The 27,918-nt window shown below is 38.7% G+C and overlaps 1 protein-coding gene across 3 annotated transcripts in view; it reads right to left on the bottom strand.

Annotated features, from left to right (window-relative positions):
- Positions 1 to 1,455: 1,455 nt before the first annotated feature.
- gnb1a (guanine nucleotide binding protein (G protein), beta polypeptide 1a) overlaps positions 1,456 to 27,918 on the bottom strand; it is a 31,682-nt gene continuing 5,219 nt past the window's right edge. Inside the window, exons 1-11 of one of the 3 annotated variants that reach the window (XM_086278370.1) lie at positions 14,067 to 14,211; positions 12,647 to 12,753; positions 11,987 to 12,025; positions 11,720 to 11,826; positions 8,824 to 8,887; positions 7,939 to 8,101; positions 6,765 to 6,831; positions 6,216 to 6,417; positions 5,552 to 5,768; positions 3,821 to 3,936; positions 1,456 to 3,670 (exon numbers count right to left, since the gene is read on the bottom strand). In XM_086278370.1, the coding sequence (XP_086134496.1) occupies positions 3,830 to 3,936; positions 5,552 to 5,768; positions 6,216 to 6,417; positions 6,765 to 6,831; positions 7,939 to 8,101; positions 8,824 to 8,887; positions 11,720 to 11,826; positions 11,987 to 12,025; positions 12,647 to 12,703 (1,023 nt within the window). In that variant the 5' untranslated portion in view covers positions 12,704 to 12,753; positions 14,067 to 14,211 and the 3' untranslated portion in view covers positions 1,456 to 3,670; positions 3,821 to 3,829. Of the gene's footprint in view, positions 3,671 to 3,820; positions 3,937 to 5,551; positions 5,769 to 6,215; positions 6,418 to 6,764; positions 6,832 to 7,938; positions 8,102 to 8,823; positions 8,888 to 11,719; positions 11,827 to 11,986; positions 12,026 to 12,646; positions 12,754 to 13,347; positions 13,505 to 14,066; positions 14,212 to 27,918 lie in introns of those variants that run through there. The other 2 variants (XM_086278371.1, XM_086278372.1) reach the window with 2 other exon arrangements.

The following is a 27,918-nucleotide window of genomic DNA, read 5'->3' as shown; positions in this document are numbered from 1 at the left end:
TTCCCAGGGAGCGAAAAGAAAGAAGCAAAGAAACCTCAGAGATGGAGAAAGATAAGAAAGACAGGATGGGAGGCAGAAGAAACGTTAGATTTAAAGGTAAGAACTGCTCAGTGACACCAGATTTAAAGATCATCATTTTAATCACATATTGGGTCCGTATATGATGGTAAGTTATGGTGTATAGCCTACTGTGTGTTATTCGAAGACTGAGCAGCTTAGTGCATATAAAGAGGTTGGCTCGCTGTACTGTGGTGAATTTAAAGTAAAGCACTGCTTTGGACTTAACACCACAGTGACTGTAGTGTTCATGGTCAGAGATTACATCAAGGGTACATCAAGTGTAGCAGAGATGAATTTAGATGTAAGCGATTAAGCTTCGATTCATTTACTGAATCTTTATACCAACTGTGTGCTGTGTAGTAAAAAGACAGTATAAACAGTATACCATGGAAATCAGCCAAGACAGCTTGTGAAACATTTGCTTTAATTCAGCTGTGTAAATCCACAAAGAGCAGTAAACCTCAGCAGCAACACACTTCAGCTGATCACAGCCTGTACACAAAGAAAATGCTGGAGATTACAACAGAAATTATTGTGGGGTGTGATTTTTTCCCCCCACCCTGAGCCACTACTTCCGATTTTAGATCCCCCCCTCCTCCCACGACTCTAGTAACAGGAAATACAGCGAATTTGAAAAAACAAAGCTCTTAAAAAAAAGTGATTTTACCCAAGAGGCTGAATCAGTACATTTTGATGTAGTGGTTTTTTTAATCTTTATTTTTGCCACTTGTTTATCAAGTTCTACATGTCATCAGAAAGACCAGACTTGGTAATTTCTTTGGAGTTGTTACAGATGTGCTGACCATCTAGAAGGAAAGCTACTTGCTCATGGTCATGCATTCTCTGCCACATCCACACAAAATAATCTGTATTTGTATTTCAGATGTCTGCCCAGTAGAGGGCAGTAAACATCAAGGATTATTACCAAAGCATGTACATCATTAGAAAGGACTCTGATCATCCATCGGTGAAGCAGGGATCAGCAAGTGTGAGAATATACCGAGTAAGCAATATGCAAACTGCTAACACTGAGGGAAATGCTCTTTAGCAAGGCACGCCAGTTAAGATCGGCGTGTATAATTACGCTGATGTTTTCAGCAAGCGTGGACACGTATGCTGCTGTTACTCAAGCTGGGAAGGCAGTCTGCAATTTCATTTTTAGTCTTCACACTCAGAGTGGCACTACAAGAAGGTGCCTTTACACTCATTGTAAGTGCTAATGAACAAAAAGAGTTAAGTGAGTGCGTTAATGACTGTACAGAAGAGGCAGGCTGATTCAACAGTGGATAAGAAATTGTTTATTGACTTGAACATAATTACAAGGAAACCAAACAGTCTGCAACATTCTAGCTTCAGTGGGAAATGCTCTAAGTGAATCACACTCAACACAGTAGGTCATCTCAAACTGCTTTTTATTACATCTTAAATAACAGTACATTTTAATATAGTTTCTATCTTGCATCCAGCTTTCGGTTGTACACTGACTGACTTTAAAATTAAATACAAAAGGTGAAAAGGGAACAGTGGGGGTGCAGAGCTCTACAGTTATTTGATAGAGAAAGAGAGAAAAAGGAAAGGGAATTTAATTAATTTGTAATATTTTTTTTATTTTGTTTTATTTTTTGCCAACTCCAGGCCTAACGCACAATTACAGCACATTTTTTTTGTACAGAATGTCGCAGAGAAAAAAAACAGAATGGAAAAAATGTCACTACTGCTAAAGAAAGAGCGTTTGTTTACAAGAAGGGAACAACAGAAACTTCTGCCATTCAGATGCTGCAAGATTTTTTTTTCCCGTTTTTTTTTTTATTAAAGGACAGAAAAAACCTGTTATAAAATGTTTTCCTTTGTAAATGGAATTTCGTTTGCTACAGAAGGAATGAAAATTTTATTTTGTTCCATTGGAGATTGTGTATGTTTACGTGAATGAATGTACGTATGCATGTGTGTACAATTTAAACACTTACATTACTTTAATTTTTGTGGAATCCCTCCCAAGTATGGACCAAGTAACCGTTAATGTCGCAGGGTTTGCTTCTCGAGTGCATAGCTTTGACATTTTAGTTGAATCGTGTATGCACGGAGTAGCCAAAAACAAAGAGGAAAAAAAAAAAAAAAGGAAAAAAGGAAAAAGAAAAATATAAATACCATCGTATTGATATATTCAACAGGTTATTTTCTCAAAGAAAAACATCAAAAGGACTTAATTTCATATGCACCTTTTAAGCAATTCTACAGCATGCGATTCTAAGAGATAACCCACCCATGGCAGACAACCAAAAAAATTTTTTTTTCGTTTTTAACTTAAAAAGTTTCAATATCATTATTTTCAAACATTGATTTATACAACATGTCATTCACAGAGTAGTAACTGCATTTCCAAGCACGGAATGGGCACCTCTGTTAAAAGAGAAAACGTCCGGATTGCAACCGGGCTAAAGTGGAGGTACTCTCTACCTGACCAAATCACATCACCGGTCCCAACCACGGGCAACAGAAACCAGGGGAAAAACAAAGGATAAGGAGGGGAGGGCATGAACAGAAAACAAACCAAAACAAAACGAGGGGCAGGGTGGATTATGATCTGATGGGTTAATCTTTATTCTACATTGTTGCCAGACAAAAAGGTGTAAGAATGGTTAAAATGTTTGGGTTTCTTTTTTTGTTGTTGTTGTTGTTTTCCGTTTTAAAAACGAGCATTCGTCATCATAAACAGCATGTGCTTGGTTAATTAACTTTTTTTCCTTTAGACAGTATATATGCAAAGTTTAATTTTTGTGCAAACAGATTTGTGGACTACACTGGGGTGTGGTGTGGGACAAACAAACAAACAAACAAAAAAAAAAAAAAACCCAAACAAAAGACAGTAAAAGTATTACGGGGCTAAATATACAGAAGGGCCAGAAGTGGCTTTGAGGACTCCCTGTTGAAGCTGAATTCTCTCGCTTTGTTCTCCGGTGGGATAAAGCTGGATTTAAAATGACGCGATCTGGAGATTCTTTTATTTTTCCCAACTTAAAAACATTCTCTAAAAATGTGTAAAGACTAGGAAATAAAAGCTTTGATCCTCATTTTAAACATTAACTGACAGTTCACTGATCTACCTCTTCAACTAAACAGAAAAACAAAACAAAGAAACAAAAATAAACATGGTCAAAAAGCTATCAAAAGTTAGATCACTGCCATGTAATAACCTTCACTCAGACCTGTGCATAATGAGGACGCAGGACACATTTCGCTTGGTGATGGTGGTGGTGGCAGCGGTGGTAGGGTTTTTGTATTTTCAGTTATAACAATACCAGACCATGGTCGTAGGAGGAATGCACAATTTTCCCCTCAGTTCCACTCTGAAAGCACTAAATTCCCCAAGCTTTTTTTTTTTTCCTTTCTTTTTTTGTAGCTTAATGAGTGACAGACAATTGTGCTCTTTTAAATGAGAAGGAGACAGAGAGAGAGAGAGAGAGAGAGAATTTTTGCCCTTGATAGTTTTTTGGAGGGGGTGTTTGGAGTCAGTATCATGGTGTGTTTTCGAAAAGATTGGATATGCAATAAAATTGAACATCGTGATGTTGGAATGGTCTTCCACTCAACTTTGGAGTCCGGATGCCATCTGGAAAAAACAAACATTTTATCGTTATTATTCTGCAAAGTTACTGACTGTGCACAAAACTAAAATCATTTAAGCCGGTGCCTGCAGTTTCAATCTAAACCCCCAGATGGCAGTAAAGATGAACTCTGAGGTGCTGGTGCTAACACCTACCTTCAGACTCTAGTTCCAGATCTTGAGGAAGCTGTCCCAGGACCCTGTTGCCACTGCCATGCCATCGTCAGTCACACCCAAGCAGCTCACCCGGTTATCATGACCGGCCAGGACACCTGCCAAGACAGCAGAGGATGAGACAAGGCACCAAACCTGCTCTGTCTGACGGGTACTGCAGGCTAACATAGACTCGAGAATAAAGATGCAGGTTTGGAAACTGATTACATGATGAAAAGGTGAAAGAGGGCAAGATGAAACTTGTTTTAAACCATAAAGTGCAGAGTAGGCTATAAACCAGTTAGTAAAGGCTGATGCTGACCCAATATACTGATAATCAATACTCCATACACCAGTGGATCGATATATTTAAAAAAAGAAAAATTGTCTGCTAAGATGTTGGCTCACTCAATAGATCCCACTATGCAGTCAATAGATCAAGTATGCAGTCAATAGATCAAGTATTCATGCCTCCATGGGGGCTCTTCACTACTCGAACAGGGGATGATTCTCCTCTCTCAGCTGCTTACTATTGGCCTTGGGCTACAGTTTGGCTTCAGATCTTTAATGGGGAAATATTACTCCACAAAGTATTCACATAAAGCCAAACATGCTTAACCAAGACTGCAGATACACATCGATACAGACATATGATACACTAATAACAAACATGTTACACGTTGCACATTTGGCTACAAAATATTTATTCCCACTCTGCTTAAACTCGTCAGGTTTCACAGGGACAATGTGCAAGTGCAATTAGACCAGATTAGCATCTACCTTCACAAGTAAAGCATTGCGCAGGAGTAGTGCATTTATGCTGGTTTGCACCAATAGTGTTAGGTTTAATAGTCAAAGTCATTTCTAATAGGCATTTTAATACACTCTCTTCCTAGTTTCCCCAGAACGGCCTTAAGATAGTGTCTCCCTTTATAGCAGCTCCTCAACAGTGTCTGCAGGCTATAAGGTTATTTGGTAGCTTGAACATATCCATCATTCCCTGACAACTACCACACAGTGAACGCTTCACCGCCATGTTGACAGAACTAAAACCCTCAGAATAGATGCAGCTGTATAAGCTGTAAGACAAATGCTACTTTTAATGCAACACAACAAAAGAACAAACATACTCCTATCAGTGTTTTCACTAACAGTTGCAGTAACTTCAACAAACTACAAAAATTTATGACGCCAAGACAAATCTTCTGTTTGCCACACAGCCTGATCTAGTGATAATAACAACTTAAAACTATTTAAATCACTTTATTGCTACACACGGTGAATATGTCAATACAATGGTGATTACTGACTCTTCAACAAGAACTAACTGTAAAAGACCAACTGACAAGTTTGTGCAGGTACTGGCCACACCAGCAAAGTTGCAAAAGTGCTGTTAGCATGCCGGCTACTTTCATAGAATAATGCTCGACATCAGAAAATTTTAATTGCAAATATTTCTGAAACTGAAGCAATGCCACAACAGGTACCTCCATATTGTGAATGAGGAGTCCTGACCTTACCCTTTTAAGTGCTGCCACTCTAATGCAGCACATGTGGAAATATTGACTTCATGGCATATTGGCAACTCGGCATCAGCAGTGAATCAAATCATCAGCAATAATAATTTTAGGTTTTGTTTTTTCCTTAAAGGCTTCATAATGTGAATATTTCAAATTATAGTGAAGTATAATCACATTCACACAGCTCCAGTCTTTTGCTCCGTATGGTGCCTACCTGCACGGTCGGCCTTCAAAGTGTCCCAGACGTTGCAGTTGAAATCGTCATAGCCAGCCAGCAGTAGGCGGCCACTCTTAGAGAATGCGACAGAGGTGATGCCGCAGATGATATTATCATGTGAGTAAACCATCAGCTCCTGGTCAGCACGCAGGTCAAACAGCCGGCAGGTAGCATCATCTGAGCCCGTGGCAAATGCGTTGCCATTAGGGAAGAACTGTAACAAAGGGCAGGGGAATCTAAAGTATTCTTACTTTTGTGCGATTTTTCAGAGTGAAGCTAATTATTTACACTTAAGGGCAGATATCACATACCAAATCTGTTTTTAGTCCGTCTAGTCATCACTTTTAGAGCAAAGCATACTGAATACTACTTGCAGTACTACTATGTACTATGAAATCAAGATCGTTCATTTAAAACAAAGTCTCAACAGTTAGCGTTAATTGTTTTTTCAAATTGCTCTGTCTCAGCCTTTTTAGAAAGAGCTTTAAAGTTAAACGTAGCAAAAAGGTCAACACAAACAGAGCCAAGTCATCCAGTCATTTTAATCGACTTGCTCAAGAACCCCAGACTTGCTGACAGATCTGACTGTAATCTGCTGAGTGGCTTTAAGACTTGACACCCTGACATGACTAGTATATAAGGTTTCTGTTTGTATCCTTACGCAGATGGCATTGATGTCCGACTCGTGGCCAGTGAAGGTCTGTCGGCACATTCCTTCTCTGATATCCCAGAGCTTGGCCGAGGCATCACAGGCTCCAGACACAAACAGCCTGGTGTCGGGCGCCAGCGAGAGACTCATGACATCGCCGGTGTGACCAGCAAAAGTAGTTGTCTGCTGGCCAGTCTCAATGTCCCACAGAGCACTGCAAGAAAACGCAAAGATGATTTACTGTCATTTACTCTGCAGAGTGACTGTTGACCTATGAGCAGAATCTAGCCCAGAAAGATGTATTAATTAGCCACCTTGTATTTAAACAGTAGCTCTCTAGCAGAAAGCACTACACGAGTGTATGAAATTAGGAACACTTGTATTTCCATAAATATTGTAGACAACCTAAAGAACTTACAGGCCAATGTGATGGCCCTGAAACCAGTAAAATATTGAAGCTCTTGACAGGTTGAAATTCTGACCCAACTGTTTAAAAGAAAAAAGAAAAAAAAAAGTGTACTTGATTGAACTGATTGCAGTGGGTGCAATATCCCAACTCACCAGGAGGTGTCTCCAGAGCTGGTGACAATCTGGTTGTCATCCAGGAAGCGACAGCAAGACAGGTAACCTGAGAGGAGTGAAAGAAACTGAATCAAAAACTATAATATGATATATTATTTTGCAGAGCTATAAGACAAGTTTCCTCCCCTTATACTATGCACAGAGAAAGAAATCTCATCCCAAATCATCATCCCACCCTCAGAGAATGTTATGTGAGCTGGATGTGGGGGAGATGAATTGACTAATTCACAACCAGATAAAAAAAGAAAAGAAAAAGCTGTAGGGCATCTCCTGGTTCATGACTTGCTTCCATAATTCTTCCTTTACTAGTTGGCAGAGTTTATAAACCCCTCCCAATAGCGAAGGAACTGGAACTAAAATGCTGACACACTTCCTGCATCATGTGACACTGATCAGATGAATGCTCCGCGCCCAAGAGCTCAACACTTTCATTAGCTTGAGCTGGTATATGACACAATGAAGACAGATGCACAATATGACTAGTATCTTTTGGATCTGAAAAAAAATAACTGGGCTTCCACAATTATATAAGGGCTACCTTAGCAACATAATGGCTTATAACCGACTGGTTGTTTATAGAAGGACTTGTATGTATGTATAAATATATGCATACATACACACACTTGTATGGCTACATCCTATATGGCTGCAAAGTCTTGCTTTGACAAAAGACTTGCCAAATATTCAAAAGCATGTTACCATGACCACACACCGACAGAATCAGACTCACAAGATGAAACTACCAGTCTCACAACCATATTTAAGCCCAAGCAACAAAAAGTAAAAAAAAAGAAAAAAAAAAGAAAAAAAAAGTGAGAAATATGAACTTCCATCTACTCAAACGGAGGGCCAAATTGAAACCTAAATGAGGAATGCAGTCTTAAAAATCAAGTGACTTGAGTCCTGCCATGACCTATACTGCCCTTGTCAGAGATTGCAGAACGCTGACAAATCAAAGCTACTTTGGGCTGCACTCTTTCACAAGGGGTTGCTGCAGCAGGTACGGCCACATGTTTCACTTGTCAGATTTTTACGCCAGATGCCCTTTCTGACATAACCCTTGAGGGATTTGTGTCTCTGAACGGGAGACTTTTCCCAACATCCTGGGACTGACGGGTAAATGGGTACAAGCTAATGGAAGCATCCTGCCTACCTGTGTGTCCGGCCAGCTCGCGGCTTACGCGCACATTTCCTTCACGGGTCTTCAGGTTGTAGATTGAGCAGATGTTGTCCAGGCCACCACAGGCAACATAGTTCCCAGAAGGGGCATAGGCGCACGTCATCACCCAGGAGGAGCGCAACGGGATGGCATGGACCTGAAGGAGAGGAGCAAGATTTAATATTAGATAGTATGCAGTGACAGATGGAAGAGAGGGAGAAGGGGCAGGCATGTGACAAAGTCTGTCTGCAGTATTAACTTAACATTTCAAGGGCACAGTATTCACTATAAATAGCATTACTTGACACAAAACACTTGTGAATTGTATTACAATGAACTTAACCTTTTGCAAATGGAAGTCTGGGAGTTATCATTATTTCTATTCTGACTTGATCTTGGATGAAAGGGAAAAGACAACAGTTCATTTGGAAATTTGGTGAAGGATGACTGTACACATCTTATGTTTAGACTACCCCGACCTCATCAGATCTCCTGGCCCCACTTTATTGTGTTTTTCTGGGTTTTATATGTCCTGGTGACATCTAAAATCTTCTGCCCGTCTGTGTTTACAGCTCAAGATTAAAGGATGGTTAGCTCTGGGTCAACAGAAGTTTTGTTTTAGCTTTCTGGTTTTTGAACAAGCTAACCAACTACGTGACATTTTATGACATCATGTCATCATTTCACAGTGTTTTGGTGTTATCAGTTTTAAAATATTATTAGAATGTATTGCTCACTGATCAAACCACAAGGAAAAAAAAAACCTCCCATACCAACGTAAGAGAGGATGTGTGTCTTTCTTTGTACATTTCACTGGTTAAACACCAGGAACTTAAAAAAGCACCCCAAATTACTGACCATTTAAATTGTTTCAGTTACCTTGTTTGTGGTGTAGCTGTCCCAAATAATGAGTTTGCCATCCTGGGAAGCACTGACCAAAAGCCTGGTGAAAAGAAAGAAGAGATTAATAAAGGGAAAGACTGTCATCAATTTGAACTAGCAGAGTGTGATGCATATGTGTATATATAGTACAGTTTTACCCAGAAAATGTTTATCCGTGACCTTCACAATACAAAAACACTGCTTAACACACAGTACGCGAGGATGTGGCTTGTCTTACTTGAACATTTTTATTCTATTTTAAGGGGTTTGAAGTGATAGAACGGAACATTTCAGATGGTATTTAGACAGTTTAGATTTACTTTTTGAAGGCGTTTCCAATTTATTGCATCCATATTTTTGTTGCGCTTTAGGAATTAGGGGTAACAATGAGCCATCATTTCAGAGCCAACACAATAGGAAAGATATCACTTAACCATGTTTAGTAGTGTTGCCAGTGCTGTCACTTTCCTGTGAGCAAACAGGACAAAAGATAGGAACCAATGCAGGTCACATGATTCAATTTACTGTGTAAATTATGTGGGTGGTGAGATTCGGGGGGGCTTGTTCAAGAACCATCATGGAAGCTAAGTGTTGCCACTGTTGAGCAAGTGAATAGACATTTTCTAGACAGATAAAAATAGATCCATAAGCAACCAAACAAATGAAAAAGCTTGTGATACCCGTCTTAAATACATTTACATAATTTTACATGCAGAATGGATGGTGCTAATCCCAACTGGACTGATCTAGCAGCTGAATTACACCAATACTTTCAAGTATGTTTAGAAGAGCATCTTTAAAACAAACAAAAACCCCACTGAGATATATTCCAGTTTTTGCTTTCAAGAGAAAGCTCCTCAGTACCTCTGTGACTGCTCTGCTATCTGGGTGAACCCAACAGGAGTAACCACAGTGATGGTCCCAATGCACACAGGACCAGGAAAAAAGAGTGAACACACCAATGACTGCTGGGAATATGGAAATCTTAACTACTGTGCTGGCAGGAATATGCTCACATACGCACACCAGCAGATAATAAGTCGGGGACCGAAAGGTTTGTGCTGGGAATTCTAGTCTAGGAAAAAAATAATTACCAGCTTCTTGGTCTTAAAAATGACCACATTTGATCTGGGAAAAAAATGTTAGCTTCAGATCAGGCTGTGACACTGAGTGTGTTAGCAGACTGCAACACAAGACTTTGCCCTAACTTGAAAGGAGCTCAGAGTTCTGAGGGTTGAGAAGAAGCCACCAATATTTTCAAAGGCAAAAACGTGGTTTTTAAAGAAAACACTGAAACTATTTAAAAGTTACCAATTGTGAAACTCGTAGTTCTTCGGGTCAGAGTACATGTCAACTGGCAGACAAGCGCATGCAGCAAAGTGCACGTGTTTGGCAATTTTTTAGTACTCTTTATGAACAACTTCGTTTTCATGGCTTCCCAGTCATGTACCCACACCTCATTCTCATAAGATACACTTTTGTGGTTGTCTGATATGATACAATAGGAGGTCTGAAAATGCAATGAGCAGCAATAAGAAAGAGCCTAATATAGATGGGTAATACAGATGTTTTACATAAAACAACAAAATGATCCAACATGTGTTTAGGTAATGTGTTTGAGGATCGTCTTGTGGGACGAGTTAGTCACATTTGAGTACTCAGGATATTTCATAAAAAAAACGCAAATTGCTTTGTTGAAGTCAGTACAAACTTCTACTTTAAAGTTGTTTAACAAATTACTTTATTTTCAACATGAAACCAGTGCTTTGTGTTCTCACATGCACTGACAAAAAGAAAGAAAATATACGGGGATGAATTAGCTCTAAATTAATAACTGAGGTGTTATTCTAAGAACGTCTAATGCCTTAATATTTTGAAGAAAAAAAAACTTACATTTTTGAGATGCATTTAGGCTTTTGAAAAAAAATATTCATGCTATTTCTGGGATTTAGCATCATATTCCTTATATTAAACTTTGTCTTACAGACTGTTGGTGTTTTATAACAGATTCATAATATACTGAGGACTGCATGCTGAAAAATTACACATTATTGGCTGGTAAATGAAAGTAAGGGAAGGCTTTCTTTCTCAAAGTGTAGAAAATTCACCCTAGTCTGGCACGTGAAGAACCAACTCTAGCCTAGACTGCAGCTCAAAACATCTTTTTGATTGGGTAAAATCCCACAAACACCTCTTGAGGATAAAACATTGAGATTCAACAAATAGTAAGCTCTTACAGTGAAAACACTGTGTTAGATTTTTTTTTTTCTTACTTATACGACGACCAGCAGGGTGATGAGATGAATGAGCACTTTGCAGTGGTCTCTCTGTGGACTGACGCACGGCAGCGCCACAGTGATTAACTTGTTGATTGCTGAGGTGAGAGGTGTGTACAGCTCTGGGGAATACACTTTCTGAAGTGAGGACTATTGCTTCATCTGCCATGGCTATGAGGCTCAACACTTGTTTTTAACAAAGACTGACTCCATTTTGAGTATTTTCCCTACCCACATACCACACCCCCAGTGCACACAAACACAGGCACAGCACAGTAGAAGCACTCCAAGATACAGTGATGCACCTGAAATAACCATTCATGGTAATGAGTGTGTTAATATTGTGCATGTGCACCAGTACAGTACACCACTGTTAAAATTTTACAACCGTGAGTACATGGTAATATAACAGACTGCAAAAGACTTGCTTTGGGATTCAGAGTGGGGTGAGTTACTGTGGAATGCCACGGTTTGAAGAGGACCCTCAGGAGGAAGTAAGCAGCACAAAGACAGCCAAGCAAGCTTTTATATCCATTTCCTGCATTTAGGCAGTGGGGGTTGGGGCTGATGGGATAAAATATTTAGTTAATGGACAGAATGGAGTTGAATGAGATTACCTCGAGTCAGAGCCCCAGTGCATGGCATAGATTTTAGCCAGATGCCCCCTCAGTGTCCGTCTAGTGCGCATCTGAATTCGGCCAACAGGGTCAATGTTAGCTGTGATCTAAAAAAGGATCAAGATGAGAGAGAAAGTCACCTTGAGACCATCATGTATTAGTCAAAGTATTAAAACCTTCCAACCAAACATCAAGCCGATTGTCTTCATTTAAGTTTCAAAATAATAAATTATGTCAAGTCAACATCATAACAACTATAGCGCTTACCTGAGACAGGGTAGCATCTGCACACGCTTTCCTGGCATCCTGAAAAAAGCAGCCAGTAAAATTAGAACGTCATATTTTATGTGCAAATGGCATGCTTTCATGTTTGGGGGTTCCTTACTTTTAAAGCACTCTGTAAAAAAAATTAACTACACTATAAATGTCTGACATCTTAAATGCACTGGAATGACGACATCCATTTAATAATAGTAAATAATAAGAAACTATGGTGCAATACAAGTGAGATTAATGTAAATCAAGTTGGATTCCTGCTCAGTGGCATCCCACTGCAATGATGCTACTGAGGAACCTGAGCAAGCGTTGGCAGGCAGCTTTAACTTCTTGCCCACAGCAGTCATGTAAAATGTAGTAGAGGCTCAATGCAGAAATACTGTCATCCCACAGCTATTTTTGTTTGCTAGTGTTAGTGGTGCTTACGGTACATTGATTTTGATCATGTGACAATATGCATTACAGTACTGCTACAGGTGATAAAGCCTGTAAAAATGTATTGAAGCACTTTAATAGGACAAACCAAGAAGTACATAACCCCTATTATCACTACTAGTGTAAAACCTGGAGGTCACTGACAAATGTTATTTGGATTTATAAATCTACTTAAAGAAAACAAATGCAGGTTACTTCGGGGACTGAAGGACTTACTCTGATCTGGTTCTTGAGCTGCTCAGCCTCCTGGCGTAACTGATCCAGTTCACTCATTTTCCTCAGCTAATGGTGCGCTTCGCTCCGCCGCCTAGACTCTTGCTGATCTGAAGGAGACAAGCAACGAGATGCTCAACATACATTTCGCATGCTGCTTTTAAAAAAAACAAAAACAAAAACAGTATTAACGCAGTCAGTTGTAATACAGTACATGTGAATTAAACATATGGTGCTGACAAATTACTTTGGCTAGTACACAAAATTTACATGTGATTCTGGCCAAAATGGAATTACGTTTTGTCTTCTCTAATGTATTTATGGACATGTTATCATTTTGTTAGTTACAGAAAAGCCAGGGATCACACAGTATCTTTTAAATCCAATCTGTGAGGCCCAGACAAAGTCTCAGGGAATCGCTTTCTAGACAGCTCAAGACTTGTCCTCGCCAGCTTGAAACTGTTACCTAGCAACAAGCACTAGGCAGCTACTTTAGGCTTAAGATAACAATTTTGAGGATGATGCTGAATTTGTTCTCTCTCCCCTCCCAAACGACAGCAAACCCTTGGGCAAACATCTGGCCACAATGAGCAGCTGATAACCATTTCTTCAGAATCAAGGCAAAAATACATTAAAACAAACAAAACAAAAAAAAAAAAAAACAAAAAAAAAAAAACACTAGGCCATGCAGGCCAAACACATACCCCCTACTGACTGACAAAACGGAGCAAGGATCAAAAGTCCAGATATCAAGAAAGGAACAAGACAGACCAAGAAAGCAGCAGTTTCACTGCACTACTGAAACCCCAAGGTGCTGAGATGATGGGCTGGGACTGACAAAGCTGTCAACGTTCTGGCCTCGGGACTCTAAACTCTCCTCCAATGTCATCCCTGTAATCCTGGGACACAGTTGATTCAGCTCCTCAGCCAAATCCGGTTAAGACAAAACCTGCTGATGATCCTAAAAGCAGTGGCTATCTTGCTGACCCCAATCCTCTGGTTAACACAGACACTTTCACTATCCACAGAAAGATGACAAATTCGACTTCAAAGAAAAATACTATAACAACAATGAACCCTAGCTCAGAAATTCTACACTGACAGAAGATTAACTGAAGTGATACAATCATTGCTACTTTCAGCACCAATAAAAATTTAGGTGCCAACACAAATCAGCAGACCAATTCACCTGCTTAGTGGGGAGGAAAACAAACAAAAAAAAGACCCCATTTCATTGAAATGTGTTATATTTCAATATGAAGTGATTGTCTTCATTAGGGTTTCTCCTATCTTCACTTCAAAAATACAAACTCAAGATTTTATAAAAATTAAATATTTAAAGACAACAACGTAAGCATCATTACTCCCTGGTGTGTCAAACAAGCTAACGAACACTACCATCTGCACTGCAAACACATCTTACCTTCCTGTTTATCTGGGTTTCGGTCCTTTGTCCTAAAGAGTGTCGAGACCTGAATGAACACTTTACCCTTCAGGCGCCTGACATCTTAGTAGCTACCTGTCACCTGATTGGCTAGTGCTGTAAATGGGTCTGCATCTAAGCAAGTCCTCTTAGCCCCCTAATCTTGATAAAAAGGTCTCATGGTAATATCACAGGCTAATTCTTGTCTTCTCTGCACTAACTCTTTAAGTAATCACAGGTAAAGAAACTAAAACTACCAGTGGACTTTTTGCAAAGATATTGCAAGTTCAGATTTTGCAACCTGAGCATAACTAAACTGTAAGACAAGCATTTGAAAAGCGTGAGGGAGACAAAGGATGCATCCCACTGGTTGATAAAGTCTAGGTTATGGTTAGTGGATGCACAACTGGCAACACAGCTGAAGAAAAATCAGTCCAGCTGCGATTAACCTTTCTATAAAGCCTATGAATTATTTAAAAAAAAAATTCCCTCCATTTACTTATTCTCATTTTAGTCATTTCTATAAAACCTCATGAAAGATCCAATTCCCTTTAACAGCTATTGCAGTAAAACATGGTGGGCACTGAGTTTAAAAGAAAGGTTTTTAGATTCAATCACTGCTGTTGGATCGTCCTTTTCTGACCCTTAATGTTCTATTTTTTTTTTGTGTGCGTACAAAAGTGTTCTTCCTATGTTCCTTTACAACAGTCAAACACCATTGTTGTAAATCAATACAATGAGCCACAGATCCTGCCCCCCCCCCCCCCCAAAGAAAAACAAACAAAAAAACCCAAAAAAAACCAACCCAAAAAACATACTAGCTCCACTGCTTTCCCATGGCCTAGGAACTTTTGGGGTGAGTCTGCTGTGTGAAACATTGTTGGCTGTTCACACGAGCCTTCTTGCTTCCAAATCATTCACAACATCTATTCTAGCTACAATAATTGTCCAGATTTTAAATGAGTGTAAGACAGAGGACAATCCGGGGGGGAACTCTGGAGCTCTTTGTCAATCTTTAACACATATTTTTAAGCAGTTTCTGAATTAACTTAACTTTGTTCCTGCACATTTTTAGATGGGAACACAGACGATGTAAACATATGAGCCTTTTTTCATAATCATTACAGTGATATTAAATTTCTGCAATCTAAAAAAGGAACCTACAGGTTCAGATTTAAATACATCCATGTAATCTACACAGTATACCGTTTTAGACTACAGATAACATATTACATAAATAATATGCCTGTATGTGTAAAATATAGAGCTGTACAAATATGCTAGAACCATTCAAATGTGCAAAAGCTTGAGTTTAGTCCTGATGTTGCTCTCATGTGAGGCCTACAGCTATTGTCATTTCTTTCTTTGTTTTTAGGGGCTTTCTGTCTTTAGCAAGTGAAACACGTGGAGTTGCCAGAGGTCAGGGGATCAATGTAGCGTGTCATGAACATTTCACGGTTTGATCCTAGAAAATTTTGTGCATGAATGAATTAAAATTTTGGTGTCTGAGCTCCAAAATAACAGCCTCTGAAATGCTAAATTTATTCAAATGGTAGAAATTTATAGAAGTCTATTGGCAAAAACGTAATATCAAGCACTAGTTGAGATTAGAATTAGCATAAAAAAGGTGTGATTCAGAGGACTCTTTTCCCTTTTGCTGGTGGTGGGAGTGTTGAAACCACTGGCAGCCCAACAGATAGAGCCTCGACTTCACTGCCTTCTCTTTCTGCCAGCTATTTTTAGAGAGGTGGTGGGGGAGGAGGAGTAGAAAGAGGAGGAGAGAAGCAGACTTCACATTTTCCAGCCACTCCTATCAGCTCCGACATCTCGAGCACAACACATTGACAAGGAGAGAGGAAGTGTAATTTGACTCCATACACAGAGACTTCATTGGTATTTCTTCTTCCCATACACAATGATCACAAATACAGCATCCATTTTCACAGCATACACATTTATAGGTCTTTATCAGATGTCATCTCTGCTGGCGTTTCATTAAACAGTATAATATCCGATTCCCCCCCCCCCCTTTTTTAGTTGGTAAGCCTATATCTCAAAACATTTCAAAAATATTTCTTGTGAAGGAACGAATTTGTGGATTTCAGAGAGCAAATTTGAGTTTGCTCAAATTTTGAGTCCGAGTTAAATTTTAAATACAAGAGTTACCTCATTAAAAAGGCCATCATCTTTTTACTCTTGAACATTTTTCCCTTTGTGATTTTTTTGGAAGTGACTATGGCAATACTAAGGAAAAAAAATAAAAAAAAGTTGCTAGTATAATTTATGCCAATGACACTTAACACTAAATACAGAGAAAACTAATCAAAACATCTGATAAATTATCAAGTGTATATCTTAATTAAGACATAACAAAAAAAGTAAGGCATCACAGGTAAAGGGACATGCACAAAATGGTCTAGTGTGAGGTGAGGCAGCAGATTTTGGGGTAGACAAGATAACTCCGTGTGATGACAGTGTCCTCGTGCACAAGGGGATATAGACAAGAGGCAAACAGGAGGACAGAGCCAGATTAAACTAATGAGAGTGAACAAGCAGAGGACAATTGGGAGGGTAGCTGCTAATTAACCGCTTGGTAAAGGGGAGCAAGGCCCAATATGCTTCATGGCATCCAGGACTAACAAAGAAAGATTATACCTATCCAGCACTAGGGCTGCACGATTAATCGTTAGAAAATCGCGATCTCGATTCATACTTATGTGCGATCTCATTTCCAAATGACAACGATTTAAAAAAAACAAACAAAAAAACAAACAAAAACAACAACAACAACAAAAAAAAAACAAAAAAACAAAACAAAACGACGACTGTACCGCATTTTGATCCGGGACGTAATCTGCATGAAAACAAGCGCTCACTCTTCCTGCTCAACAAATGACAAGGGCGGAGCCTTATACCACGTGATACAGAAGCTGTGCCGTGTGATGCTAAAATTAGCAGGGAAAAAACAACGGAGAGCACGTCAGGGATGACGAGAAAGTGACAGGAGAAAATCCGTTCCGGTCAACCACCCAAACATCAATAACGGGAACCTTATACACCGCTTCCCTATACCCGTCGAACTCAAAGAAATTACGGAGGCTATCACTTATCACCTGACCAAAGATATGGCTCCCATCAACACTGTGCAAAACGAGGGATTTAGGAAAATGATCAACACCCTAGACAAACGCTACACAGTGCCGTCCCGCAACTATTTTTCTATTGTTGCACTACCTGTTCTATGCACGCAGTGTCGAGCAACGGTGGAGACGGAATTTCAAGCAGTACAACATTTTGCGGCAACAACAAAACGTGAGACATTTGTTGTTTTTATGTTTATTTATTGTTTTTATGTTCAGTCTCAACTGTTACGAAGTTGATGTGCAGTTAATAAGTGCAATAAATATTTATACTGGAAAAGAAAATCGTGAGAGAATCGTGATCTCAATTCTAAGCCAAAAAAATCGTGATTCTCATTTTATGCAAAATCGTGCAGCCCTATCCAGCACTGGGTTGGTTTTTTTTTATCTTTCCAAAAGCCAGATATATTCCTATAGACCTCATATTTTCATTCACAAATAAAATGCCAAAAAAGACAAGTGAATCTTATAAATAAAGACTAATGCACATATAAACAAATAAATAGAAACAATGTGGAAAGCCTGTACACTGGTGCAACAACAAAATACCTCTTCTAATTTCTTAAAAATGAATAAACAGGTATTCCAAATATTTAAAAAAAAAAAAAAAAATTTATTTTTTACATTTCTAACTCTTGCCCAGCTCGGAGACCAAGACAAAAAGCCATGTATTAGGCACAAAGGCAGGGTGGTGGGCTAAATAATTTACACCCTCCTGCCTCGATACCAGCTGCCCCACCCTTTTATTCCTTCGGGGCTGCTCCCATCTCACTTGTCTGATTGTTCCTGCCAACTTGTCTCAAGGTTTTTTGTTTTTAAATTCTTGACCTTTAATGTGCCTCTTAGGTTGAGGCAGATTTGCTGCTAGTAGAAACAAACCGTATGAGCTGCAGCACGGTATGGATGGGGGCTGCTCTTGCTCGCAAGCCAGTTGGTAGCTGTCTAGCTGTTGCAGTGCCTTAGCTACTGATCATCTGTGTCAGCATGCAGCCTCCACCTTGATACAAATGCATAGATTCTCTAAGCAGGCGTTTCCTTTTTAAGGGTGTTTCCCTAGCTATGCTCGTCTCTCTCTTCCCTTTGTCAAAACATTTAGCGGATGTGGCGACAGCACACACACACACACTTACAAATACACTTGCTCGGTGGTTTCTTCTATTACAATCGTGTTTGCCATTGTCCATTTATGTTTTTGAACCAGGCTATGGAAACAGGTTACTCTGGAAATAATAACTGGCAGCATTATGCTAAAGGTGAATATAAAATCGAAGAAGAAAAAGAAGCAGATCAAAGAGACCGAGGGGAGGGTGGAGATCCAGCAGGAGGCAGTGTGTTGAGAGTTACAACACCAGAGGATAGGCTAGCACTTCACACAGAATTAGGTCAGTCTGACTTAGATTAGACCTGGCCCATGCTCGTAAACAAATAATCAAGACCGAGGATGCAGTGGGACAGGTCACTTGTAACCATCATGTCAGTTTCTGTATTTACTCTTAGCTTGGCAGCCCATGGACCCTTCCATGTGATGTCACAGAGTTATTATTGTAACAGCCATTACATTTAATGTTATGTTAACTGGCACTATAAGACCTACTAGTTTAGAATAGTGTAACCTGGATATTTTTTGTAACTATAATTTACAAATGGCCATTAAACATCCCACATGCAGGACTAAACAAACAGATACAAATTAATATGTGTTATAAAGACTTCTAAAAAAGAAAGAAAAGACCTAAGATTGGGCTAGATTATTTTAGCATCCGCTGAGTCTAATGCTTAAAATCGCAAAGGAAATGTGCCAACCAAGGACTGAATTGTGTGTGGTCCATTTATTTTTCCCTTTTTAAATAATTATGTCTGAATTTTAGTACGTTTCCTACAAAAAGAGAATTTAGTAATGGTGGTGCATGCTGCAGCTATAATTCACACATTTTGCAAACACTTCCCATGCAGGTATGGTAGTTGTGAATAAGAAGGTCACCATTCAATACAAAAATTCTCTAAACGTGTTGTACTCATTTCCTTTGGTACTGTAGGCAGCATATAGGCAACAAGTCTACCAGAACTGAAGACATTTGGCTACAAGTGTTCTAAGTCTGTCCTTAGCTGTTGGAGGAGAAACCACACAGGCAAAAACTATACATGGAAGAATGCAGCTGCCAAGATAGCTCTACTCATTGATAAGTCAGAGTCTATGGAGGGACTTTGCTTTGGAGGGGGGTGGTGGGGTGATGAAAGTATGACAACCGATTCAAAAAGGCAATATACAAACGATATTATCCAGTACTTCAGATGAGGAAAGGAAATATTTTTAGCAAGCATTTAAAAGACTGGCTCCCAAACCTGTTCAAAGAATTTAAGCCGAGTGAACTTCAATTCACAGTAACAACGCCCAAATCCTCAAATCCAACGCCCCAAATCCAACGCCAGGTCCTCAGCACAATATCCAACATGTTTAGTGTGAACTGGACAGAAAGATTAATTAGTCCGATACTCAATATATGTAAGTGGTATTTGACAAATACTAATGAACGTTGTAATTTTACAACATTTGTGTTCACAGTAGAATGTGTAGCTGAGAGCATTAAGACATTTCTTTGCTGCAGTTTTATTCTTACTGGGTGACAATGTTACACTACAGTCAAACAGACTGAAGTGTTTGCATGAAAACACATGCAACATTACGCCAACAACCCATTTCCAGTTATGTGCTTTGCATCATTGTGTTTGCGGATAGTTTTACATTGCTAAAAATCACACCTGGTTTAAAAACGCAGGCTGTGTAAAAGAATGTCACCGTTGCTTCTGCACAAGTGTGTGAAACTAAAAATCTGAAAGTTAAAAAAAAAAAAAAAAGGAATATTTTCCCCCCTGAAAATACACACTAAATATGCATATCATACCAAACCTACTCCCCCCGAAAATGTGATTAGATCCCTCTCTGATTTCGACATTTATATCTGGAAGAAAGAAAAAAAAGGTTATGTGGTATTTTATCTGGGTTCAAGTCAGAAAACGAAAATGGCAGATGGTTTCCCTAAAACCTGGGGAATGCACTTCTAGGAACAGCAACGGCTTTTAGAAAACTATGTGGAGAGGAGCTACCTTATTTCTTCCTGTCTATTCTTTAAACTTTACAGCATTTAAAACATCCTAAACCTTTGCTGTTTGACATCAAGTTAAGCCATGACAACTGGTTACACTGTAGGAGATGAGCATAATAATTGAGACATGCTTCAAGACTAATGTTAAAGGCTTTGGGCCATATCAGAATGAAAGTAAAAGCAAAACTGAGAATTTTAACGTTCCACAACAGTCAAACATTTGTGTGACTGGTATGTCTACTGAAAAATATTTGAGGATTGTCGCAACTGACTACCATCACAGTACATCTTGATTATTTCTAGAACATTTGTTTCATTTGGATAACCAAAAAACAAAACTTTATGAATACCAATTCAAATACGTATATAACTGTAAAACTTTCTATATTTAAATATGTTATAGTTCAATTTGTTCGAGTATAAAAACAGGCAAAAGATACAGTAAGTGCATGATTTCTAAGTCTTACTGGTGGGCGAGTGCTGTGAGGTAGTGATCCATTGTAAATGTAACTGAAACACAACCAGGTCACAAAGGAAGAAAGGACAAAGGGGGTGATGATGCAGTAACACAAGACATAAGGGAATCGCTCCTGGGCATTTTTTAAAAGCTCCACCAATCTCATCCACTTTGTCATTTTCCAACACACCATTCAGCTCTGAGCGGCTTGTTTACAAGGCAGCTACAGCACTGTGGAGCAGGAAGTGATTCCTTCCCCTTCCCTGACTAGCTAGCATCAGTATGAATGAATGCACTATGAAATGGTTTTCACACCGGTGACACGAAATACCAGAGTTTCAATACCATATTATTATTTTTAAGACCATTTCTGTTATTACTGCACTGTTGTAATTTATATGCCACATTCAACTTTCAAGGATTTAATAAAATGTATATAACTGTACTGACATCACATTTGATAATTTGACTTGGGAAAAACTAAAGTGAGATTTTTGCATTTTTATGACCATTCATTTTACTTTTACCAATATAGCCCACTGTTTTGTAACAGTAAAGGGACACTCCTTGGTTAACACAAACTGTTAAGCACCTTAAGTGCCTTAGTTTTTAAGTTGTTAATGTTTTCTTTGCCATTACCATTTTTTGAACATACTAGAAAATAAGTCAGATGGTCATGTAGCATGTTTGAAGTTGAATACAAACATAAACCGCTGAAACATCAGCAGAGTCACTAGGGGAAAGAGGAGAAAACCCCAAAATAAAGTCAAGTGAATAAAATGCTTAAGCAGTTATAGTGAAACCCACGACCAACACAGGACTTGGTACTAGAAAAAAGAAGGGGGAGCATAACCACTTTTTATGTTTACGCAACTAAAATTAACATGAAAGTTTAACTGTGGATATTTCTGCACTTTCACTTTATACTGTGCCACTAATGATATAAATTAGATGACGGGGAAAGGTTGACAAGATGGGGATTAGTACTTAAATCACTGTTTGAGAAGGTGGGTTGCAAATCTTTCTGAGTCTCAAGAATGGCTGAACTAAATATGAATAGCCTTGGGCCTCATAACCCATTTTGCTCCAATGAATGTAGAGTAAAGTCCTGAGGCTACAAATGAGTATGCATAAGATGGCACAGTTCTGATTAAGTGAGCAAGTGGAGGTGCAAAAATCAACTGTAAGATTTATTGAAAAGAAAAGAAGTACAGTACACAGACTTCAGTTACCCCAACAGTTTTGGAAATGTACCACAAATTCAACTATTCACTATTATCCATACTTTTTCGCCTCTGAAACACTCATACTGGACGTTAGGGCTGCCACGATTTGTCGACTAGTCACGATTACGTCGACTATCAAAATCGTCGACGACTGATTTAATAGTCGACGCGTCGTTTGAAGCTTTGTAAGATCCCAAAAGACGCAGGAATAAGTAGCAGGGTTTAAGAGTGTAATAACGGACTGAAACAGAAGATGGCAGCACTGCATGTACAAGGATGCCAGCTGCCGTTAAACCCTGAAGAAGAAGAAGAAGCAGCAGCTGTGTCCCAGAATTCATAGCGCGGCCCAGCTCAGTTTCCAACAATGGCGGCAGCTAGTTAGTTTTAATATTACTCTTATTATTCTTTCTGGGTCACAAAATAAACGTTTAACATATTTTCAGCCGAGAATGTAGCTGTGTAAACCTCAAATATCGGCTCAGTTTATCAGGACACCACATATTTTCAAAAGCGCTCCGACGTTTTCGGAGACGTCTGTTACCCACTAGCTCGATAGCTAGCCGGGGGCTAGGTCACTAGCGCGGTGAGAACACCGGACTCCCGGCAAATTGTTTTCAAACCCACCGCCGTCTTTCGCTACTCAGGTTAAATATATATGAGTCACTTAGATAAATTAAAAATGTTGTTGTTTGGCTTTTTTTTTTTTTTTTTTTTTAGTATTTTATTTGTTCCTGAGTAAATCGGTTTGTCTGAGATTAAAGTTATAGTTTTTACACAGCTGAATAAACGTCAAGCAGACAGCTGATTATCAGAAGTGTGAGATGCTGGAGAATATACTCCGTTGTCCTGTTATATTTTAGATAGCAAGGAGTTTATTAAACTTCACCGAAACAATCTGTAAATTTCATTAAAATTGAATAAACTATCATCTTGTCTTTATTTTTAGTTAGCACCTTAAAAGCTTAAAGCTGTAAGCTAATGATAGTTATATAAGAGCAGATGCTGCTGGTGCAATAAGCTGTAGTTTTACGTCCAGTGGATGATGATCTGATTAGTCGACTAATCGCATAAATAATCGGTGACTAGTCGACTATCAAAATAATCGTTTGTGGCAGCCCTACTGGACGTACACAGACTGATATCCCCACAAACAAGATATTTCTCTATGTATGCTTTAGAATTATAATATGTACCAAGTCCACTAAAGCCAATTTTAGATATCAATTATTTTAAGAAACCCTCCCCCACCAATACTGTCAATGGCACAATGCACCATTTCCTTGCTTCTGTTACTCAAAGTATACTAATCAATGCAATCAAAAAACCAACACTTTATGGAATTTATGTTCTGCATGAGCATTACACTGTGACCAATCTGGAGAAGTGAAGGCTCTGGTAGTGTGAACAAACATCTTACAGACAAATTTTCTATCCAGCTTAATCTCTATAAGATAAAAATGACCACTGCACTACCAACCCATTTTGGGTGGAACTCAAGTTTCTATATCCTGGATTTCTGGCATGTAGACATAAGAATACCATCAATCACAGGGGGATGAACATGTGTGACTCTGCACAGCTGCCAAAAACAGATGGCTTTATGATACATTTCTATGACATGAGATGGAAATCCATAAGCACTCCATGTCTCAGGATGCTATGTCCAACAACATAATTAATTACTAGGTAAGCTATGTTATTTTAAAGCAAACCCCCCCCCCCCCCCCCAACAACAACAAAACACAGTTAAGTTAGTTGAAACTAAATACTAGCCCCATCTACTGCTTTCTTTCAGCCTGAATGCAGCAGTCAAAGTGTTAATCCTCAAGAGCACTTGGAGATTTTTTAAGCTAATTTGGATATGAATGAAATTTTATAAACACACCTTTTTGCATTGTAATAGTTTAGACTAATGTTCGATTATTGGCTCCAACTCCAGCATGATCAGCAATGTCTGAACTGGAAGAAAAAGCTCATCACCACATAACAACCCCACAGCAAACAAACGCTGTGGAGGTGTAATTACAGAGTGATGTTGAATAAAATGCCTAACCTTATTTCATTTGTAGAAAAAAGGTTTGTCTAATATCCTACACTTTGTTTTTTTTAGATCTTGGACAAAATCTAATTGAAATTTCACAAAATAAAAGTCTGAAAACCCCCCCCAAAAAACCCAACAACAGCAACTATGACGTCTGTAATAATTTGTAAAAAATTGTAAAGGAACTATTTTTATTATTATTTTTAATTTGAATCAGCTGAGAAAACTTTAGCATAATTGGCTAGCTGCCAATGTCTGTTGGTAAAGTTACTATTGCAAAAAAAGAAAAAACATCAGTGGGGTAACCCTAACCTTACTGAGTGAACAATCCACTGTTTACTGGAGGTTTGTGGTTTTAGGGTGCAGTGCTGAAAAGGGAAGGGGAAGCCTAAATTAAAAAAAGAAAAGAAAAATCGCAAGGCATAAGAAAACATATTTCCTTTTACAATGATTCATCTTATTTGCACAATCATTACAATGAAAAATTTACAACAATACAACTCAACCAATTACCCAGCCCTACATTTGAGTGTTCTTTATATATGCTGTGTGAACCATCCCTTTTACTGGACACGATTTTGTATGCATGCACCGTCAGTGTGGTTGGCCTGTGCTGGTAATGTCTGATGATAGGGGACATAACATCAATGCGACTGACAGTAGTGTTTAATTGATTGATTAGTGAAACATTCCATGATGCTGTGTGCTCTTTTGCTAGACAGAAAACATTGTTGGTAGAAATAGCAGGCATTTTTCAGACCACATTTCAGAACAAGATGCTCTCAAAAGGCAAACCTAGCCAAAAACAAAACAAAAACTTAATGCACATAAGCTGCTCTGCAATATAACTGATCATTACTAACAAGAAAACAGAATTCTAACATGAGGCTCAACCTTTAAAAAAAAGAAAAAAAAAAAAAAAGAAGAAAAAAAAAAGCTATTCCTAATGCTCAGAATTTTTTCTGACAATAGCATCGAGAGGAAAAAAAAAATATGCCTGTTAAAAAGATAAGATTGTATATGTCAAGAAAGTTCATGCATTTTAACATTTACTTGCTACAAAGCTGCACAACCATCTTTTCATACTTGGATATAAATGAGTTAATAGTTAATTAAAACTGTAAGGGGGGGGGGGGGGAAGGAAAGGGAGGGAAGGTCAGGCTAGCCCAAAGCCAAAAGCATGACTTTATTTAAAGCATAAAATACACTCCTTTGATTGCATTAATAATCACACCCCTCCCCCTGTGTTTTCTCCCCAAGCTTCCAAGAGAGGAACAAGTGTGTGAAGAGTCACATGACAGCTACCCCACTCTTGCTCAAGTGACTGTGGCCTTTCTTGCTTTGAAGAGGAAGAACACTCACTAATAGTAGCTGTCTTTCCCAGTCATCTCGGGATTCAGGTTTAGTCACATTTTCCCTTTGCAGTCAAATATAAGGGCGAGAATGTAAATAGACACAGAGATGGTCTCTATTCAAACCAGATCAGGCGGTGAAATCCACATGCAAAAGACGGCCAGAGTTTGTTATGGGCTTGTGGGAGGGTTACGGTGTAAGTGATGACAGTGATGGCCAGTGTGTGGGTCACCAAGCGGCTCTGGTGCCACTTACTTTGAATATTCAAAACAGTGGCTAAGACCTTTGGGCCAGCGGTGACAAGTTATGTAAGCATAACAGCACCTACAGTCAAACTATACACAAATCTAAACAGTGGGAAAGGCTTAGGAAGAATTTTCGCTGTAATATTGACACTTGGGAGTGCCTGGAGCTATAAAAAAAGACTAAGAATGTTTGCCAAGACACAGATTGAGAAACAAATCTTTATTTGTTACTGCACACCTTTCATAAGTAATCTGTTCTTGCCACTACTTAAAACAATCTTTACTGATAAATCAATTACAGTACCAAATAAACTTTAAATGTTCTTTTATCCAATTGGTGAATGTTATATAACGGATCATGTTCAATATAACTTAAATAATAATAAATTTGTTATGTTTAAAATTTTACAGTTCTGTTAGTGAGGTTAGCAGATGGCAACCTATGTCAATGATTCTGTTAACAAAAATGTATGAGACTTCTGAGAGGAAGATCTGAACTGAATAGAATACTTTAAATTGTATAACCTATAACAATGTAAGGCATTAAAACCAACTCCAATATGCCTTTGATTTATTTATTTATTTTTAAACCATGACTCAAGAAAAGCAAATCATTTTGCGTTTAAGTTGTGATTGTGTTCAGGAAATGTAACATCCTGGTGTAAACCACTGTAGCTGCCACTTTAGGGTAGTGACACTTTTGAGAGAGCTGGCCTGCATTGCCACTAAAGGTAGCAGAACACACACACAAACAAACACAAAAATGTTCAGTTTGCAGTCTTAAAATTCATTTTTTAAATTGCCTTTTAAATTATAACTGAGTGTCCAGTAGTGTGTTTCCAATGATGGGCAAAAAAAACCAAACAAGAAAAAGCAAAAAAACAAAACAGATGTTTGATATAAGTTACAAGTGCTACATTAGATAAGGCACTGGATTACCTGTGACCTGTTTCTGTACATAAAACAGGAAACTGGACTCTGGATGACATGGAATTTGCTTCATGTTGCCATCGCAGTTCTTAACGCAAACATTTTCTACATGTTGACAGTTTTCTCTGCTATGCATCAGTCACATTAATTATGGCAATACATTTAGATGCATAGCTCACTGAAAATACCTGGCAAGCAGCTGTACTAGCAGGGCAAGTAGCACAGAACAGATCTGGGTTTTGTGTATAAACAATCAACGACTACCGTACTTACTTCCTGGGCCATTACCAAGTACTACAACTTGAGCAGGGACTTTTTAGACAGGAAAATTGGCTCAGAAACTGAATATAAACCTAGGTTCCTCCAGATGACATGTGGGTAAAAGGCCCAAGTTTCAAAAAGGCTTTAATGGCTGATGAAAAATTCCTGCAACTAGAAAAGGCTAAAATTTTCCTCTTTGAACTATTCGAGGAACTTTTAATGCAGATGTTTTTGATTCTACTGTTGGGCTCCCTCACTATAAACCTTGCTGTGGTAAAGAGGGAAAGCCCTGCTGTTGTTGTGGGTGTGCTGGCATTTGCACTCAGTGCCAAGTTTCATAATCTTTGTGAATAGCTCTAAAATTTGAATTTGGAAGTTGTACATTGTAGCCTTGAGACTTCTATTAACACTTAGTGTTAATGTATGCCTGCATCTGTGCTCATATGTATATGGCTGAAACACATGTTTGGTGTGCATGCAATTAATAGTTAGATAACTTGCACCAGTGGATGCTAAGAAACTTATTATCTTCTGAAAGATATTGTTAGAACAAAGCTGTACTAGCACAGCGATCCCATCACAGTCTTTAGCTGCACATTTGCTTATGGATGATCAACACACCCTGATGAAACTGCGCTTGTGCTGCTTTCAGGAGCTGTATTACACAAAGAAGAAGAAAGGATTTAGATTGCTCAACCAACAAGACCTATGAGTATAGTAATGAAGGCATACTGCAGAGGCTGCGACTAATGGTCTTTTAAAATTAATATTCACAAATAATGTCGCTGATAAAGTCACTATTGTGGATGAAGAGAAATACTTATTCAAGAGCTTGGCATAGTACAATGGATAACTCAAGTTCCACGCCCATACTGTTGAGTATTTTTCCATCAACTCTTACATGAAACTGTCTGTGTTAGAAACCAGAACCCCAAAATGCTTCGCAGAAAACTGATTTGTTGTGGCTTGTAACCAACAGTTAAATGGCATGCTACCAATTTTCCTTAAAGGAAACATTTTACACAGACCCCGTTAAATGTGTCATGATTCCTTTTTATTTTGAAGAAACTGAGATGAATATACAGGCACAGTGAA

The sequence above is a fragment of the Aulonocara sp. 'chitande type north' Nkhata Bay genome, linkage group LG20 (genome assembly GCF_057382095.1).
Source record: "Aulonocara sp. 'chitande type north' Nkhata Bay isolate Kocher_YH1m ecotype deep benthic linkage group LG20, A_spYH_male_GT1.1, whole genome shotgun sequence".
In the NCBI taxonomy this organism is placed as follows: Eukaryota; Metazoa; Chordata; class Actinopteri; order Cichliformes; family Cichlidae; genus Aulonocara; species Aulonocara sp. 'chitande type north' Nkhata Bay.
Note: the sequence above shows the minus strand (reverse complement) of the source record. Positions and strands in the feature narration are given on the sequence as shown.